General features: G+C 56.4%; 2 protein-coding genes across 6 annotated transcripts in view; one reads left to right on the forward strand and one right to left on the reverse strand.

Moving 5' to 3' along the window:
* The window catches only part of LOC122382592, a 55,105-nt gene extending 53,692 nt beyond the window's left edge, over window positions 1-1,413 (forward strand). For all 4 annotated transcript variants that reach the window (XM_043368160.1, XM_043368140.1, XM_043368132.1 and 1 more), the window contains exon 5: window positions 555-1,413. In XM_043368160.1, the coding sequence (XP_043224095.1) occupies window positions 555-751 (197 nt within the window). In that variant the 3' untranslated portion in view covers window positions 752-1,413. The remainder of the gene's footprint in view (window positions 1-554) is intronic.
* A 5,664-nt stretch (window positions 1,414-7,077) lies between these two features.
* LOC122382612 lies at window positions 7,078-18,452 on the reverse strand. 2 transcript variants are annotated; one of them, XR_006256708.1, is made up of 4 exons: window positions 16,355-18,452; window positions 15,576-15,750; window positions 8,253-9,538; window positions 7,078-7,881 (listed from the first exon to the last, which is right to left on the reverse strand). XR_006256708.1 is itself a non-coding variant. In XM_043368177.1 (3 exons), exons 1-2 carry the CDS (start codon window positions 18,375-18,377, stop codon window positions 15,623-15,625), a joined length of 2,151 nt encoding a protein of 716 aa, XP_043224112.1. In that variant the 5' UTR covers window positions 18,378-18,452; the 3' UTR covers window positions 7,078-9,538; window positions 15,576-15,622. The 2 variants fall into 2 exon arrangements, 1 of the variants encoding a protein (XP_043224112.1); XM_043368177.1 differs by having other exon boundaries at window positions 7,078-9,538.
* Between the last annotated feature and the right edge of the window lie 629 nt (window positions 18,453-19,081).

Below are 19,081 nucleotides of genomic sequence, written 5' to 3' on the forward strand. Positions count from 1 at the left end.
GCCCGAGCGTCAGTTCCTGGAGGCTGGCGAGCCACCGCTGAACGCGGCAGTCCCTTCTGGCGAGGTCATTTCCGCCCGCCACGAGCGTGACCACGCGAGGACGGGCACGAACTGCGGCCCGGATGGCCCAGCGCCTGAAGCCGTCGTCATTGACGCAGCCTCCGCGAACACCGGCCGCCGCCACGGCAAGGTGGGGCGAACAGCGGCGGGGGAGGTGGACAGCATAGCTGTCCCCTACGACGAGCATGCCTGCAATGAGAAACACAAAATTACGTAAGCCCTGGACGCTCCCAGAGTGGGACGCGGACTAAACCGATATAGCATACACGGTTGCGTATACGTCCAGCCAATCTGTGACCGACTAACGCTGCCGCTCAGGCATACACCGTTGCGTGCACGTCAGGCCAATCTGTGACCGACTAACGCTGCCTCTCAGGCATATACGGTTGCGTACACGTCAGGCCAATCTGTGACCGACTAACGCTGCCTCTCAGGCATACACGATTGCGTACACGTCTGGCCAAATTGTGACCGACTAACGCTGCTTCCCACAGAGTGGCATACGGCCAGCAGTGACCTGACTCCAGCCCAGATGGCCCGCTGCAGACCCGGTGCAAGACGACCCCCAATCAGCTGCGGACCTGCGGTCCGGTCGCCGGGCCAAAGGCCGCTAGGCCACGGTCACGGTCAGCTGACGTCACGGCGGGTGAATCACCCGGGCCGCCTCACGGCGCGGATGACGGTTACGTAATGACACGCCCGCGCCTGAGCCGCTGGCGGCCACGTGGCTACCAGCAGTTGCTGTCGCTGCCGCCGCGGCGCCACCAGCGCTGGAGGTGTCCACACCTACCGCTGACGTCACGATCACGCGATCGCTGGGCAGAGGTCACACGATTGCTGCTCGGACCCGCCAAGATGGCGTCAGGGTGGCTTGGCCTTGGGTGCACAGAGACATTAGGTCATGCGCGTGGACAGGGCGATGAATACAACAAGATACGAGGCTAGCAGTCTGGTGGCAGCATAAGACGTAACTCCCTGAATTGCGGCACGAGCATAACTGCGTATACGGTCGCCGGCGCAAACGCGCTATGGCCGACGACGCGATCGCGGGCCGCGGCGCGCCCCTGGCGGCCGTAGGGGACACCACAGTTGTCGGTGGTGCAGGAACCTGCGGCAAGGGCCCTAAGAGGCAATGATAGAAAAAAATATAAAACAGCCAGCGACTGGTACTTTGAGTCTGGCATTTCCTAACTGAGAGCCGGCTGCCAGTGCCGCGAGCCCATTGGGCGAACATAAACATACGACACCACGGCCCAGCCAGGCCATCTCGGCGTAATGCACCCACCACGTGGGGAGAACTCACCAGATGTGGTCCAACTACAATCGGAAAGACAAGAACGCTGAACAATGTGTAGGTCCGCACTATCGGTGCTCGCGGCACGGCGTGGGCGCACAGACTGAGCCAATAGTGTTGGAGCCACACGGCAGGTGTCGCTGCAGTGGCGCCCGCGGACAGAGAAAGTTTTTGCCGCACGACCCCGTAGGTGTCGCTCGTCAAATGCATATATGGTTGTTCAGCGAGGTCTGTTGCGGACGTTTCTGGCTTTCTTGTAGACTGTATGTTTGTCACGTCTCGCAGCAATCGGGCGTGCGCCACCTCGCGGCGTGCATGTCAGGGCCGAACCAGAGTAGAGCCCACTTCTCAGTGAGACAAACGAACACACACGTAAGGTCCTAACCAGAGCCCACCTTTCAGCGAGACAAAGGAGTACAGTCTGTCTTAAAAGTACCGCGCAAAGTGGCGGTGGATCCATCGAGCCTGACTGAGGAAGGGCCTGCTAAATTTGGGTCACCGAAGCAATGGACATTCTCGTCCATTCCCCAGCTCAATTGGTTCGGTGACTTTCAAAATAAAGCAGACCTTTCTCGGTCAGGCTTGATGGATCCACCGCCACTTTGCGCGGTACTTTTAAGACAGACTGTACACCTCGCGTGCACGTTAGAAAGGATGACAGAGGATCGATAGAAATAGTCAGTAGACCCGGCCACCATGAGAACTGTGAACTGCTCGCCGCTCTCCTTTCCTCCACTCGCCACTTCAGTTTCACTCGCTCCACCACCACTTCAACACAATCTTCTAGCTAGAGGTTTTCACTATTGACTGAAGACAGCGAGTTGGCAGCAATACAGCATAGACACAGTAGTATCGAACAAAGATGACTAGACGCGAGCGGTAGCGAAGCGTCGCCGTCCGCGCCTGAGAGTGAAGTGAGCGCGTCGGCGTCGAAGAGTAAAGTGAGACCGAGCAGAGCCCGGGATCGGTTCAAATACGTCGGCCAAAATATTATTCGATACAGGGGTCGTGACACAGAGCACAAAAAGGCGGCAGGCAGGTCGCGTCCCCTTACACACCTTCCCAGTTCCCAGGCCCAGGGCCCGCCGGCCCCATTCTGAACAGGTCACAGGTCAACCGGGTCGCAGGGTCACAGGGGGACGCCAGTCCACCGTTCGCGGCGTCGATATGGCCCATTTCTTCAGCCCTTGAAAAAAAAAACATGCGCGGCCCAGCCCATGGTGCCATGATGCGGGATATACCACACCGGCCCAGCAGAGTCTTGGTCTAACACCCGGAGGCGGACAGCATACCCATCCTCTGACAGGGACCTTATTACTGACCGATACTCCTCGAAATACTGCGGATCTCGCTGGAATCGTTTCCTCAGTGCACTCAGCCTTACTGAGCCTGTCTTATAACTGTCGAAAAGCGGGCCAAACTCTACCTTGTTGAGGGGAATTTCGAAGTGGCCCTCGGCATTCAATATACGCTGGCTATTTCAATATACCCTGGTCCTAATTCAATATACCCTGGCGACTAGCGCCAGGCGAAGCCGAGCCCCGGCGCCGTCAGCTGGCAGGCCTGGCGCATGTGGGCCAGGAGGCCCGCCGCGTCCGCCGGGTGTGCCTCGATGTACACCCCTGCAAACCGGATGAAGGCGGAGCACCAGAGGCCGAAGGTGGTGATGGCTCTCGGAGACCGTGACACCGGACGGAGGAGACCGGCCACCAGCTGGTAGGACGGCGCTGGCTCACCCTCCGCCTGGTCAGTGCCGTCCAGTAGCGTGCCTAGGTCCACATACTGGTCCGACACGATGCGGTGCCGGACGGCGGCTGCTACAGGCTCCGACTGGAGCGGTGCCCCGACAGGGCGCCGCGACGTACCTGTGTTACTGAGGTCAGCCACGGGCGGCGACGGCGGCGGCGCAGCAACAGTGAGCACGTCTGAGGACACGGCTGTCGCGGCGACGGACGGGGCCGGTGCGGCCTGCACGGCCACCGCCTCACGGACCGCCGCCGTAACCATGTCTCGTAGTTGGGTGGGGTCGACCAGCACCGCTGCCGATGACTGTGCGGCGGTGGATGTCGCGGAAGAGGCCGTCGCTGTCGTCCGGCGGCGACGGGGCGTGGTGGCCGAGGGCGCGGCCGGTGACGAGAGGGCCGCCCTCCGGGGCTGGGTGCTGTTGCGCACCTTGGGCATCGCGGGTCTCGTCATGAAAAAGAAAAACGACCAGCGGTCAGACGGACAGGTGTATTACACTCCAGCGCGACATGCCCGATATGGACCCCAGCGAAGAACACGACACAGGCGCAGCCACGTGCGAACAAAGCATCAACAGTCAGTGACAGCATGCGCGGCGAACACACATTGTACTGTACAGCAGCCATTACGACACTCGCGCCCGCTACATATGGCGCCGCGCGCCAGCGTTGACACATTCGCCGATCGCCTGCCCACCGGCGGGTGAGGGGTGATCACCGTCCCGACCGACAAAGCCCTCCGCCAGCTGAAAAGAGTTGAATGTCACGGGCAGGTCCGAACACGGCCGACCAAAACGACGACGCAACAGCAGGTTAGTGAGGCGTCGCCGGCGCCGGTGGGCGGCGACGGTCACGACCTCGTGACGACACGAGGTACGCGGAGGGACGGGAAATATATCTATCTGGCCCGCTCCAGCCGCCAGCATGCCGAGCACCAGTTCGTCAAACTGCCGCATCAGTTGGCGAGAGTTGTACGACGGCTGGCCCAGATCGCTGCCCCCGACCATGAGAAGCACTCGGCCGGGGCACAGTTGAGCTACGGTTCCGATCGCCCAGCGGCAAGGTTTGCGACAAGGATGCCGTCATCTTTGAACCACTCAAGGCATCCCGATGTGATGGAGTGGCGTCCTCCCTGCTCTCTGGTGAGACAGCGCCCGAAGGGTACATGCGCTGCTCCGGCGACGCACTCGCATGCCTTCTTCGCGGCCCTGTCCAAGTGGTAGGCGGATGTTTTCTCCCATGCCAGTCCCATGAGTTGGCCGTCCGGGCTAGGCAGGGGGCCGAGAACGATCACATTAGGTGTGTTCTCTGCCAACTTCCGGATAGTTACTTCTATCACTTTTCTCTGGGCCGTCAGGTGATCTTGGTTGATTGAAGGCCTTCCAGACAAGCGACTGTAAACATCGTTTGCCGAGACCCAATAGATGACAGCTCCCTTCTTAGTATGGTTCGCCAGCGCCGTCGTCTCCCACCGCCTGAAGTCGGCAGGCCGGTGGTCCAAGCTACCGCCTGCCGTCGCGCCGCCACGGCAGAGGTTAAGGAGGTGGTTCTTCTTGAAGCGGAGGTGAGGTTTGAATCCGCTGCAGAATTTGCCGCAGCTAACACTATCACATAGTTTGAGTGCGCTAGATATGAGCCGTCTCATCTGATTACCAGTTCTTTGGTAACGTTTTCGCTGCTCAAATGTCGCACCAAAGACATCACCGAGGACGCCACTGCTATACTTTCTACAATGCTCTCTGGGAGAGAGATGAATCACAGTCGTATGCAGGTTTGCAGGTGCTGCTGCACCTTGGATTGTCCGGTCGCCGACTCCAGAGGAGCACTCAGAGTGCTGGTTTCCAGGTTATATTGTACGTTGCGGTTTCACTACAGCGATTTTACCAACAAGTAAAAGGTTAATGTTCCCTTACATCTTGATTACACCTCTCACAATAGGACATCCTATCGCAGATTAGTGCACTTTCCACTCGTTCGCTCCATCATTGCTTACGAACCTCTTATTTTGACTGTTAAAGGCCGTACGTTCCCGTCGCGTGTGCTCATCCTCCTTGCGGGTGTCTTACCATAACCGCCAAACACGCCAACGCGACATAAGTTCATGCTGGATGCGACCGCCACCGTCACGCGTCGTGAGTTGGCCAGCGCCGGCCATTGGTCTTACGAACTGATCTAGATCGAGCGCCGTCAGATAGTCGCCCGGCCGCAGCGCCATAGCTTGGCGTGCCTGACTGTCCATCGCCTGTACCTCCCGTAGGCTCCGCCACACAGCGGCTGAGGTCAGGCCAGGTAACTTGTGACCTGCAATCCACACTGCGGGAAGTGGAACGTTGTGTGTGTTAACTGTGCAGCCACGCGCCCCACGTACTCCACTACCGTGCCCGGAGTCCCCTCCGCGGCGTTTGCGGCGTCGGCGACCGAGACGAAACGCCGTCTGTTGCGCAGTCGCCGCTCCGCCCGTGCGGTGACGGACGGCAGACGCAGGTCCGCGGGCGCTGCGGCGACCTGAGAGCGGACCGTGTGATGTGTTATTTACGTAATCTCCTTCTCAGTTCCGCTGCAGCTAACGCTATCGCATAGTTCGAGTGCGCTAGATTTGGGCCTTTCCACCTGATGACCAGTTCTTTGGCAACATTCTTGTTGTTCAAATGTCGCACCAAAGACATCACTCATGACGCCTGTTGCTGCCTGTGTCGTTCTGGCGAAAGTCGCAACGCGCTCTTGCTTATATTCAAATAGGTATGCGTGGCGTAGCAAGGCGCATGTAGCGTGTAGCGGTTTCTGCAGGACAGATCCGACAGACACGTCACCTCGTGGTACAATGGGTGATGTTTCATTTCATGACACTTAGAAACTGAGAGATAATAACAATTAACCATAAATTGCTACTTATTATTTGATGACAAGACTACACACATATTCCAAATTCCGGGATGGGTGGACTTTAGCGTATTTCGTCTTTCGGTGGACTTGAAAACTACGCATGCTGGGAGGATGACTTTTAGATGGCAGCACACGTCAGGTAGGTAGCAAGAAAATATCAACTGGCCGCTGTCCTATGCCGGTTAGTTTTGATGTGGTAGCCGGTCGAATTTGGGTGCAAAAAAGCGTTTCGGTGGACTGTACTTTTAGGTGGACATATTTTTTTTTGTCTTGAGATAACGGTATAAGTGGACATTTTTTTTTTGCTTTGAAATGTAGTGCATAGGTGGACGTACATTTTTGTTTTTAAATTGCACTTTAAGTTGACATATTTTTTACGTGCTTTATTACAAGCGAGCCAGCGGAGCGAGCGAAGCAAGCTTTCGTAGAATGGCGGAAAATTCTGAGTACCTATGAGCAACTTGGCAATGTATTTCAATGCGTCAACGACCAACGTTGAAGTGTACTACACGTGCGCACGTGGAGGGTGCCGCTTCCAGATCTCAGGAACGGCTGGACCGATTGTGCTCAGATTTGATACACCGATAGCGACCGGTTGGCAGGGTGCCGTGCAAAAGTCAGTTGGAAATACCCCCACTCAGTTTCGCACTTGCAGGGCTCATCCTTTTGCTCGCTCGCGTATCGCCCCGAAAGGCGTCTTACTGGTTCATTAACCCGCTCGGCGTTTTCACGCCCCCCCCCCCCCAGGTTTTCGCTGACATCTCAAAAACGGTTTGGTACAGCTTATTATACGTCTTTTCCGTACAGGCTTTGAAAATTTTAGCTCCAGGTCATCAAAGGTCAGGTCACCAGGTCAAGTTAAGTGACCCAACCCCCGAAAATAAATTCAAACACGCGCCCTGACCATAAGATACACGGCCCCACGGCCCCAGAGTTGGGGGGGGGGGGGCAAGCTGCCCCTACTGCCCCCTCCCCGGTTCCCGCGCCTATGTTTGAGGTCACATTATTCATCATTCGACGCGTCTTGATGAGAGAAATGCAATGGTGTTTGAAATGTAGACGGGTCCCGCCTCGCCAACCCGGCTCCGACACACAACCTTCACAGACGAGCTTGTATTCCACAACCGCCGCTCGCGCCGGCCAACCAGGACTCTCTGAACATGCGAGCGACAACAAACCGAAGAGACATCGGAAATTAAGGTACTAGGGCTGCAACTAAACAGAAAATAAAGGAACAGCGCCGTAAGTTATTATGACAATATAAAATAAATACTTAAGTGACGTGAATTAATCAGATATAAAATCGGACAAGTGACATCGCAGAAAACAATAAGAAACAGAAGAGAAGCCGGTACGAAATCAAACGGTGCGAATAAATCGACCGACTATACCCGACCCTCTTAACGAAAAGAAGCGAACATCGGCAACAAGCAACATTAAATTCGGAGATAGCACATATCAAAAGGCAGAAGGCGACGCAACACAACGGCGCGTGGCACTCCGTCCGAGCGCGGCACTCAGGCCACGGCAGTGAGCGGCACTCATGGCAGAGCGCAGCAATCACCACGCTGCGCGCGGCAGCCACCGTCCGAATACGGCACGCTCAACAGCGCGGCGCGCGGCACCCACCGCGTACGCAGCGCTCGGCAAAATCACTGCACAGTGCGCGGCGCCATCACTGCAGCGCACGGCATCGCGCAGGTCGCGGCACCCTCGCCGCGGCCACGATCACGGGACCACGGAGGGCCCAGCCACGGGAAGCACGGCCGCAGAGCACGACCGCAGAGCACGGCCGCAGAGCACGGCCGCTGGCAGCTCGGCCGCGGAGCTCAGCAGCGGGCAGCTTGGCCGCAGACGTCGCAACCGTGGAGCACGGCCGCGGACAGCACAGCCACGACAAAACTGTGAACAGAACGCATGAAAATAACCATGTCCTTTAGCACCGCTCAGCACTCCATTGAGACCACGCTGGACAGATTCGCCGATTTGAGGCGCTGGATGGCTGCATGCCATGTCGATCGGCGCGTTCCGTCAACAGAACAGCCAGACGGGCGTCCCCAACCAGCTTGCCACGACATTACTAAACAATTCGCCAGCAACGACCACAGCAAAATCGCAGTAAAAATTATCAGTTAGCAGCTGATCACGCGGCTCACATCACAAACGATGCACGATGAACACATATTTACAAAGACCTTAATTAGGGACAGAATCGGTTAGGCGGTCTCGACGCTCTCTCAGAGCACTGCAGGGCCGGCACCGGAGCTACTGACCTCTGTGCGTCGGTAGACACAGCAGCAGCTTGCCAGCCAGGAACCTCCCGGGCAGCGTCGACCACGCCAGACGGCGCAGGACTCGCCGGAGGAAACTCGTCGCCGGCGGGGTCGGCGGGAGCCGCGAATCGTTCGGCCCCCAATGGCGAGACCGCGACATGTACGAGTCGCCGCCCAGCGCCGCATACCGCGGCGGCGACGGAGACCGCGGACACGGCGGCTGTGCGCCATCGTCAGAGCCGGGCGACATCACTGCAGATCTGGGGACTGACGTGTCCGGGGCCGCGACTGGCGGCCCCGTCTGGGGTGCGCGTGGGCAACGACGGGCCGTATGGTTGCCCGTGTCAGTCATGAACACGTGACTCGGAGATAAGGTGAGGCGGGTATGGCGCTCAGCGCAGCCTTCGTCGGCTAAATGTGGACGCCATTCGACTACTGCGCCGCCATCGTCGGACTTACGCTGCGACACCCTGCTCGCCTGGGCCTACTTCCCTCCACTGGGACTGCTGGTGAAACAGCTAACCGGTGTTTAGTCAGTCAGTTCAGAGTCAGCCACTCGCCAAGGAGCTCTAACTCGCAACAACTACTCGCACTCCCATTACGAGAGGCGCAGTTCTGATTCGTGGTCGGTTCGTGGTCGTCAGGAATATCTACAAGCATCGTGCACGTGCGGCTCTTTTTCAGACGGCCAGTTCGTATATCGGAACTTAACGTTCAAAACAAGATATGTACTCCGTAACGGGAATGGTATATATGAACATCACAAATAGCACATAGCAATGCCAGTGACAAACATCTCTGGGCAAGCCGGTTTCGCGGAAACTCAAACCAGTGGCGGCATTCCGGTGACATCGCCGGACCTCGGTGCGGCAATGAACAATCAGTGACAATGGCCAACAATCAGTGACAATGGCCCGGCGCGGCCGTCCATTCGGCCAGCCACGCGGCTCCTCCCTACCTCCCTCAGATCGGCCGGCCTGGCCTGGTCCGGAGGGATGGGCGGGCGGCGCCCTCGGTCCACCTGTCCGTCACCGGAGCGTCAGGGCAGCGCGGCCAATTGAACGCTACGCCGGTGTCGCCGCGTTGGCCGAAAATCCATCACACTTGTGGCGTGTGCCAGTCGTCCGTAGCGGCGCGGCGGCCGACTCGCACGGCGGCGGCCGGGGCCGGCGGCGGCCCCGTCCGTTTAACGGAAAGTTACGCGAAACACTAATGCTAAAAACGGAGGAATCAGTGCAGAGCTTGCCATTCGCATTCTTGCACCACTGCTGGGTCAATGTGCATGCCTGTGAATCAAGAGATATAATATCAACGTTTGTTCCAGAACACATCTTTCCATTCATGTAGAACGGATCATAGAGGTCTTATATACATAGAGATGCCCTGACGCTTATTATCCTGCCGTTTCATTGGAGGAATTCAAGTTAGGGAATGTGAGCTGAAACATCGTGCGAGCTTGATTTCACGACTTTTAACTGACAAATTTAGCTTTACTTTGGATTTATTTCCCCGAAGGAGGTTTCCGAAAACGAAATAGGGTACGACTTTACTGAAATATTTTGACGACAGTGATGGTCGATGACCTTTGAACATCTCATTTTACTCGTTTTCTACCAAGGAGAATGCTGATACCATCGATCACGAGTGTAAAGCAGTCAGACGGCAGAAAATAAAGTGTTTCGACATTGGATGGGCATCTTCATGTAGATAAAATATCTATGGAACGAATGACTTAGAGATAATGCAGGCAATTACACCAGAACAAGAGACACAAAGTAAACAAGCTGATAATTATTCACTGGACCCACCAACGATAAATTCACAACCAGATTGACTAACCAGTCACACTAACGCCTTGACATACCTAGAATGTACTGTACATTGCAACCCGGGTCACATTTTGTTATACGATCTACAAGTTCCGATGATGAAGTTCGTTCAGCATGTGAATTCAACTACGCAATTTAACCCTCGCCCGCACATGCCACTTTCCCATCCTAGAACGCACATGGGGGGGGGGGGGGTTGCCACCCCCGCGCCATTTCGTTCCTGCTGGAGATAGAGCTTCGCGGTAAAGACTAAAAAGATTTTTTTGGGAAGAGACGAATCCAATGATACACAGTTTTACCTTCTCAGGTCAGTCAGTGACCTTCCAGGTCAGGTCAAACAAAAAATGTTGCTGTTTGGGGTCACCGTTGGATATCAAGTGCGCTGCTTATCATATACCGATGACGCTGACGTATTGTGGTGCCAAGCCAGCAAGAACCTCTTTGTTACACTATCCGACTAGGTTTTGGCTGGCTGAGGCCATTTCAGGTCAAGTTAGGTCAAGGTCACTGATATGTGTTTGTATGTCTGTGGGTTTGTGTGTCTGTACAACCTAGGTCATCTAAAAACATTGCGTTTTAGGCAAGCTGAATTTACTTTTCGTGAAGTTCTTTGACTGTATTTTTGGTAAATGTTCGAGAGAAAACGTACTGTGCCGTGGAGGAGACGGCAGCGATCGGCGGGCTCAGCCGAGCCTCGCCGCCCACGTGGTGTACTGGGGCCCGCGTGGTCATCTGGGGCACATGTGTGCGATGACCGGCCCGACGCGCCGGGCCGGCCGCCGCCGGCCGGCTCGGCAGTTCGCGACGCGACGACGACGGCGACGCGGCTCCGCCGGCGCAACGGCGACGGCGTCGTACGATACGATTAACGTGCATTGTGTGGTGAATATTCAAGAAATAGACATTCACCAAAGAACTCTTTTGGTCCTCCAGTTAATGAAACGATTCGATCAGATACGCAATTATTAGTGAACTCGACGATTACACGAACACTTTGGTCTGCCGTGCTGGATCAGAGTGAACGATCACGATTCACACGAACATTTTGGTCCTCCGGGCCGGATGTATGTGAACTAGTGAGTGAATGGACGTACAGTCCGGACGCGAGTGCAGTGAAGGAGTGATGTCAGACGCAAAATCCGACGCGAAATCGAACGCCAGGTCGGACGCAAGGGCGGTCGCACAGTGTGACGCGAAATCTACGCGCAGCTCGCGGACATGCCATACCCGCAGCGAGACCTTCGGCAGCGCAGCGTCGTCCACCATCAGCGCAGCCCGCCGCCGAGCCGCGCTGAGCAAACTCGCAGCGGAGCAGGGCCAGCGAGCGGCCGCAGCAAAGGTGGAGCTGGCACGGCAAGAGGCGGAGACGCAGGCGGAGCGGGCGCGTCGCGAGGCGGAGACGCAGGCGGAGCGGGCACGGCAGGAGGCGGAGACGCAGGCGGAGCGGGCGCGGTAAGAGGCGGAACTGGCACGACAGCGGGCAGCTCTCGAAGCTCAACAGCTCGCCGACGAAGCGGAACGCCGTCAGCTGGAGCTGGAGCTGCTCGAGGAGGAGGAGTATGATCACCAGCCATCTGCCGTCGACCGTCAGGCTCTAGCTCGGCCTGCTGCCGCAGCTCCAAGTGAGCCAGCCGCCCAGCTGCGTGAGCCGCTGCAGCCGGGTGACAGGTCCTCACGCACCCGGGACTGGGTGGAGCAGTCCTCCCAGTACGGACAACTGGTGAGCGCGCAGCCATACGACGACCGTCACCAGCAGGAAGCACGACGTCCGCTACAGCCCGTGAGACAGCAAACGACTCCACAGCTGCCTCGAGTGACCCTGGATAAGTTCAGCGGCTCCGCTCTGGAATGGCCGAGATGGATCGCGCTGTTCAGGGCTCTAGTGCACGATCGAGACGACCTGACTGACGTCGAGCGCCTGACCTATCTCCAGGCTCATCTCACCGGGCCGGCCAAGGAATCAGTGCGCGGTATGTTGTGCGACTCTTCTCTGTACGGTGAGGCTATGCGTGAGCTAGAGGAGGAGTTCGGTGACCCTGCACGGGTCATTCACGCGACGATGAAAAAACTGCTCGATTCGCGGCCGGTGAAAGATGGTGATATGTCGGCTGTGACAGAGCTGTCACGTGACCTTCGCACCGCGGTTCGTGTGCTACAGTGCCTTCACTACGACGCGGACATCTCGGCTGCCACCAATGTAACAGCCGTGATCTCCAAGCTTCCTGCTGCGCTGGCTTTGAAATGGGGCGAGCACTCTGTGCACAACGGACTCGTCCGCCCCACGCTCCCCGACCTGGACAGCTGGCTGCGCGGCTACGTGGCTGCTGGGCGTGCGTCCCTGACCCTGACGGGCCACCAGCAATCCAAGGCCGAGGTCAACAGTGGGGAGAGCCGGCAGCGGCGTGTTTACGCGACTGCGCTAGCGCCGGCCGCGCCCCGAGAGGTCGTAAAACAGAAAATTAGTGCAATAAAGGCAGCGCCGGTCGCGAGTGAGGACGCATGTGTATTCTGTCAGGGGACACACGTCGTAGAGCGCTGTGACAGGTTCCTACAGCTGACAGCGAGCGAGAGAGCAGAGGTTGCCGGTTGTAACGGACTCTGCTTCAATTGTCTCGCGCGAGGTCACATCAGCGCCGCGTGCCCGTCCGGTACAAACTGTGGACACGAGAACTGTGGAAAACGTCACCACACGCTTCTGCACAACGGAGGCCGTGTGTTTCCACGGCGCAGTGCTGCCGGCAGCGCGCCGTCACCAGTGAAACATGTCGGCACTGCGGTGGTCGAGCCACCCTGTAAGGTGCTGCTGCAGACACTGCCGATAACGGTGCATGGTCCTGCTGGGCGCTGCACGACCCACGCGCTTCTCGACCTCGGGAGCCAGGTAACGCTGGTGACCGAAGGCCTGAGCGACCGTCTCGGCATCTCTGGACCCATTGACAGTTCGGTCCTGAGTACCATAAACGGAAGTGAAACTCAGATCATGCCGTGTGTCCTTCGTGATCGAGCCTGTCAGCAGCGGTGGCACACGTCACGAAATACGGAACGCCCAAACGACGCCGACGCTGAGTGTGTCAAATCACGCCATGGACTGGTCACGGGAGAAGGGCAAATGGCCTCATCTCGCTGACCTGGATCTGCCGAGTGCGACTCGAGGTCCAGTAGAAGTACTTCTGGGCGCTGACGTCATAGAACTGATCGTGGCACGTGAGGTGATCGACGGACCACCGGGTGCGCCGTGCGCCGTGAGAACACTGCTCGGCTGGACGGTCACCGGCCGCGCGCCGTACCAGAACCTGCCAGTCAACAAGGACGTGCACCATATCCGTGTCAGCGAGGAAACCCAGGACGCTTCGGAAGTGACTCGATGGCAAAACGTGCCAGGGTCACTGAACTCATCGAACATAGGCAGCCGAGGCTGCTCGGTGGCTGAGGTGGCACCGGGCGAAGAGTGGGGCCAAGGTCGCGCCGTCCTGTCGCGCCGTCCTCAGGACCGGCCCGCCGCGCCGCCCCGCCCGACAGAGCGCCCGAGAGACGAGGAAACGGCCGAAATGAGAGCACCAGCCTGCGTCATCAGGGGAGCTGAGCCGGCCATAAACCCCAGCCGGTTCTCATCGTGGCTCAGGCTGCTGCGTGTGACAGCGTGGGTGCGCAGGTTCGCTTACAACAGCCGCAGCCGGGCAGCAGCTGATCGGCGGACGGGACCGCTGACTGCTGAAGAGCTGAGAGAAGCTGAGCGCGTCTGGCTGCTCAGCACACAGGCCGAGCATTTCGGCGATGATATCGCCGCTCTCCAGCACGGAAGGCGGCTTCCCCCGAACAGCCAGCTGCACCGGCTTAACCCCTTCCTGGACTCGAGCGGCCTTCTAAGAGTCGGGGGCCAGCTGCGCCACGCTCAGCTAGACTTCAAGGTCAAGCACCGGGTGATTCTACCTGCACGCGGAGACATCACTCGGCTGATAGTCACCGATCGACACAAGAAGCTCTCCCATTCTGGCGCAGAGCACGTTTTGACTCACCTGCGGCACCAATTCTGGGTCATCAGTGGCAGGGCCGCTGCGGAGCGGTACACACCTGCCTGCATGCCGTGCCGGAAACGGTCAGCCCAGCCAGCGCCGACGCCGACGAGTGACCTACAGCCTTCCAAGTGGGCAAGCCGGCCCCGGGCCGCACCTCCGGACGCTCACCACACGGGTGAAGTGACGCGCAGACCCGGCAGACGTGCAGCTCGACGAATTAGCGCTGGTGACAAAGGACAACCTGCCTCGCGGGCACTGGCTATTGGAGCGAGTGGTGACCGTGTTCCCTGGCGCCGACAGCCGAGTGCAGGTGGTCAAAGTGTTAGTGGCCACCGCCACTGGTCGGAAATTCGGAATAGGCGGTCGGTCTCTGGTCTCTGCCGTCTCGAGCGCGACGGTGACGGACAGTAAATGGACTCAGAGTGGTAATGTGCGCGTGTGAGACGACTGAGGTGAGTCGTTTACGACCCCTCTGTGCCGCCGGCGAGTAGTGTCGGAGTCTGGCCATCTATTAGTGTTTACTGCGTCCGCCATTCGCGGTGTTAACGTGTGCGTGTGCGAGAATGAGTCGTTCATTCTGTGCGCCGGTCATTTGTGTTTGGTGTTTAGCCATTAGCCAACAGCTGTGAGCCGTCCGACAGTCGCCAGCGTTCACACTGTCGCAGTGTCGCTCCTGGCTCATTTAGCCGGTTGGTCTTGTACGAGTTAGAAGTTTACAGCCTTAGAGTGTAGCAGCCTTAGATCGGGACCGACGCGCGGCGCAGCCGACGTAGTTTACAGTCTTAGCTTTAGTGGTCGTTTATTGCTGTACGATACAGACAGAGACACTGCCTGCGAGCAGCTGTTTGTTGTTTCGCTAATGTTTTCTCTCTTACGTTTAGAATTTCCGCGAGCGAGGCGAAAATTCGGGCCGGCCATGTTTGAGAGAAAACGTACTGTGCCGTGGAGGAGACGGCAGCGATCGGCGGGCTCAGCCGAGCCTCGCCGCCCACGTGGTGTACTGGGGCCCGCGTGGTCATCTGGGGCACATGTGTGCGATGACCGGCCCGACGCCGGCCGGCTCGGCAGTTCGCGACGCGACGACGACGGCGACGCGGCTCCGCCGGCGCAACGGCGCCGGCGTCGTACGATACGATTAACGTGCATTGTGTGGTGAATATTCAAGAAATAGACATTCACCAAAGAACTCTTTTGGTCCTCCGGTTAATGAAACGATTCGATCAGATACGCAATTATTAGTGAACTTGACGATTACACGAACACTTTGGTCTGCCGTGCTGGATCAGAGTGAACGATCACGATTCACACGAACAGTAAAAGTTTCTCATTTCATGATCTAATTTAATAGGGACACATAAACAATCAGTGCACTTATCAGTATAGTATTAACCTTAAGTATTTACCTTAAGTAAAGGTCACGAAGGTGAAAACAAACTATGACAAGCGTTATGAAGCATCAGATCAATAAGATCGTGTACCTGTGCCGAGCTGTGCCAGGTCCTGTGCGGTGGCGGTGAGCTGCTGGTCAAGTGCTCCTGCTGGCGTCAGGAACCGTAGCGCCTACTTGACGTCGGAGCCGGCTGCCTGTTGGCCGTGGCCGAGCAGGTGGGTCGCTGACACGGCCAGCCGTAGCGCCGACTGCATTTGACGCTCCTGGCGGCCACACAGACAAAACACTATGACCCAACACAGTGATAGGGCACACGAGGACCGCTGGTGGCAGTGTGACAGAGCAAACACAACCGAAAGTACACAACAGAAAGTACTAAGGATAAATATCTCGATACCTTACGAACTGCGGACAGTGTTACTGGGCCGCAACTATTGTATGTAAATCAGATGTGTTACAGTTACGGAGATAAGAACAGCTTCTGAATAAACAAGCCGCAGCACTTGATGCCTCGGGTCGAAAATCGTCGCGTCGAAAATGGGCCCTCACTTAAATTTCACTTTTCATTCCACGGGCTGCGCGGGTGTAGTGGACAAGGCCACGCATGCTGGTGTACATGCTAGGATTTGACATGCGGTGCACATCTGTTTTGAAGCACAGAACGACAATAATTAAAGCGGACATGTATGGGGCCGACCCGAAAAACACGGTGACATCCAGCTCAATTGTGCTTGCTTTAGCGTTTACAATTACATGTATTTCCTGAGAATGGTAAAATTAATAAATAAGAACAACCGGTAATTACCAACAAGCTATTTATGCGTTATTCAGACAAATTACGTATTCTGAATGGTAAATGGTACTGACCTTCAGCATCATCGTCGAGATTGGCTCCAAGCGTTTCTTCGGTAGACAGTAGAAGTTTCGCTATTTTCGCGAGTTCTACTGTGCTGTCCGGTAGGCGATAATATTTTCTGTGAACGGTTATATCGTGTCCGAGGTGTGAGGCAATCTGATCCATTTCATTTTCTGATAGGTTCATGATCTGGGCGATCGTGGCTAGATATTTGCGCATATTTGTTGAAGTGATGGCGTTTATGTCTCGGCAACCAGCATCTCTGCATTCTTTCTTCAGCTGATACCACCCGTTTACGAGTCTTCCTTCCGGAGCCTTTGAGAAGAGGAGCGCCTCTTCTGGTACACTATCACGCAGACCCACCGACTCACGGAGAGAAACCAGAAGATCGATCGCCCGTTTCTCCATCTGTGGTATGAGAACCGGCACAGTCCTTCCACGTTTGCCACGCGTTTTGATCAGGCACATCTTGTCCATGATCTGTTTCTCCAAGTCTGATAGCGAATTGACGACTGTCTCGTTTTGGGTGTACGCCGCTCTTGAAGTGTAATCACGGACACGAATCTTCATGGACTCTCCACCTCTACGTTTGTTGAACACCATGAGGCTGACGGCTGTTACGCACGCCAAGGTGTTGTATGACTTGACGCTAGGCTTTCTACTCACAGACTCCATCGTGGATGCCAGTTTGGTCTGAAGGTGGTTCTGTAGCCGTTTCATATCTTCGGTGGTTGGCAGCTGTTTCTCTGCGTTCTGTTTTCTCAAATTCAATGTTTCGAGTGAGGCGCGCCCCATTTTATCGCCCCATTCGTTTTCTAGCAGTCTCTTGAAGATGGAGATTCGGTTCTGCATCTCCGTGTTTCCTTCTCGCATACTGACGCCCAGTAGTACATGGCAAACCTTCCCCAACGCAGTTCCCACTGTTCTTGGCACAGTAGGCACTAGGAACGTTGGTGGGGTCAGCTTAGTGCCTTCCCTGTATCCCGCTGCTTGCTTTGTCACATGCACAATGTCGTCAAAGTATCGAGCGTCACAAAGCTCATCCATAGTGAGGTTTGGCTGACTCTTCCTGTCCCGTACATCTAGGAGAACTTTGGCTAGTTTGGTCACTCTGGTTTTTATTGGCTTCAAGTGGTTTTCGTTTTTTCCTTTGCTTTCTACGGTGTAGTTGGCATATGCCACCAACGTTCTGTCGCCACAAACTACGTCCCTTATAGCTTTGTCTCGTATCTCCCTTACGAACTCAGGTACGTCTCCTGGATCAAACCTGCGCAGCAGGTTTTCCGCCTTGGTGGTGATCATTGCGTTGTCCAGACTGTCCATGTTGTCTGCAGGACAAACTGGATGATGCTGCTGCAGGTCCTCACGCAACATAAACGCCAGGCATCCAGGACATGGCAGGAACTTGGTGACTGGTATGTCGGGCTTCTTGGGTCTCCTCTTCAACATAAGTTCCCCTTTCCCAGCTTCCAGTACTTCCAAGTTGTGCTCAAAGTTACCCCGGCTGATAAGAAGGGAAAACTTTCTGTCCTGTTGATCAGCTGTCCCCGTCATGGCATGCGCCACTTGCTGTTTGTCTGAATGTTTTGTTTTCAAATGGCGGCGCATTTTCTGTTTGATTTTCTTTTTACAAAACAGGCATGAGTTTACTGTATCGTACGTTTTAGCAGTAGGCGACACTCTATAAAAGACACCATGACTGGGGGATCCTTCCAGGTGAGGTTCATCCTCGCGAGATGTACTCGCTGTCGGTACATTCACTGCAGGTTGGGTCGTCAAAGTATCTGCAGCGGGTGCGGGTGCGGCAGGTGCGGCAGAAGCGTCTGCAGCTGCGGGTGCGGGTGGCAAGAGGGCGTCCGCAGATGCTCCCGCGACAGGTGAGTAGGTGGCGTGTGACTGCAGTGATGGGTTCGAATCTGCGTGATCGGGTGAATTGGGAAGAATCTCACCTCTCACTTCAGGAAATATTTCACACACTTCGTCGAGGGACCACGTCCGGTCAAGCATGTCAGCAGACTCGTTGCTGGGAGGCATCCAGTCAGGATCAGAGTCTGTGTCTGACACCACGTCATCCAGTCTGTCATCATTGGAATCATTTCGTACACATATCGTGGGAGAACTTGCGCCACCTTGTTAAATGACGACATGTTTTCACGCGTGGCCACCATCCGATTTCTGTGCCGCTGTAGCGAGGCGTTCGCATTTCAATCAAAGGTGCGTCCTCTGCAGGTTCATTTGCAGCGGGCGAGTGTGCTGCTGCAGCGGGTGCTCTGCAGCTGATGCTCTCGCACCGTTCTTGTCCAGGTCCAGTTGTAGGTGAGCGCCAGCAGAGTTCCGGTACAAGGTGCGTCTGCAGCTTGCTCCCGCCACCGTTTTGTCCAGTCTAGTGTAGAGTGAGCGCCAGCAGAGTCCGGTACAGGTGCGTCTGCAGCTGATGCTCCCGCCACCGCTTTTGTCCAGGTCCAGTTGTAGGTGAGCGCCAGCAGAGTCCGGTACAGGTGCGTCTGCAGCTGATGCTCCGCCACCGTTTTGTCCAGGTCCAGTTGTAGGTGAGCGCCAGCAGAGTCCTGGTAAGGTGCGTCTGCAGCTGATGCTCCCGCCACCGTTTTGTCCAGTCCAGTTGTAGGTGAGCGCCAGCAGAGTCCGGTACAGGTGCGTCTGCAGCTGATGCTCCCGCCACCGTTTTGTCCAGGTCCAGTTGTAGGTGAGCGCCAGCAGAGTCCGGTACAGGTGCGTCT

Source organism: Amphibalanus amphitrite, unplaced genomic scaffold, assembly GCF_019059575.1.
Source record: "Amphibalanus amphitrite isolate SeventyFive unplaced genomic scaffold, NRLGWU_Aamphi_draft 000011F_arrow, whole genome shotgun sequence".
NCBI classification, from domain to species: domain Eukaryota; kingdom Metazoa; phylum Arthropoda; class Thecostraca; order Balanomorpha; family Balanidae; genus Amphibalanus; species Amphibalanus amphitrite.

What these genes read in the sequence shown, in the direction of transcription:
- LOC122382612 (XM_043368177.1), bottom strand. Translation starts at nt 18,377, where the DNA reads ATGCCTCCCAGCAACGAGTCTGCTGACATGCTTGACCGGACGTGGTCC. An exon ending in TCTCGACGATGATGCTGAAG is followed by an intron (nt 15,751 to 16,354) that starts GTCAGTACCATT and finishes TGTGGCCGCCAG; the next exon opens with GAGCGTCAAATGCAGTCGGC.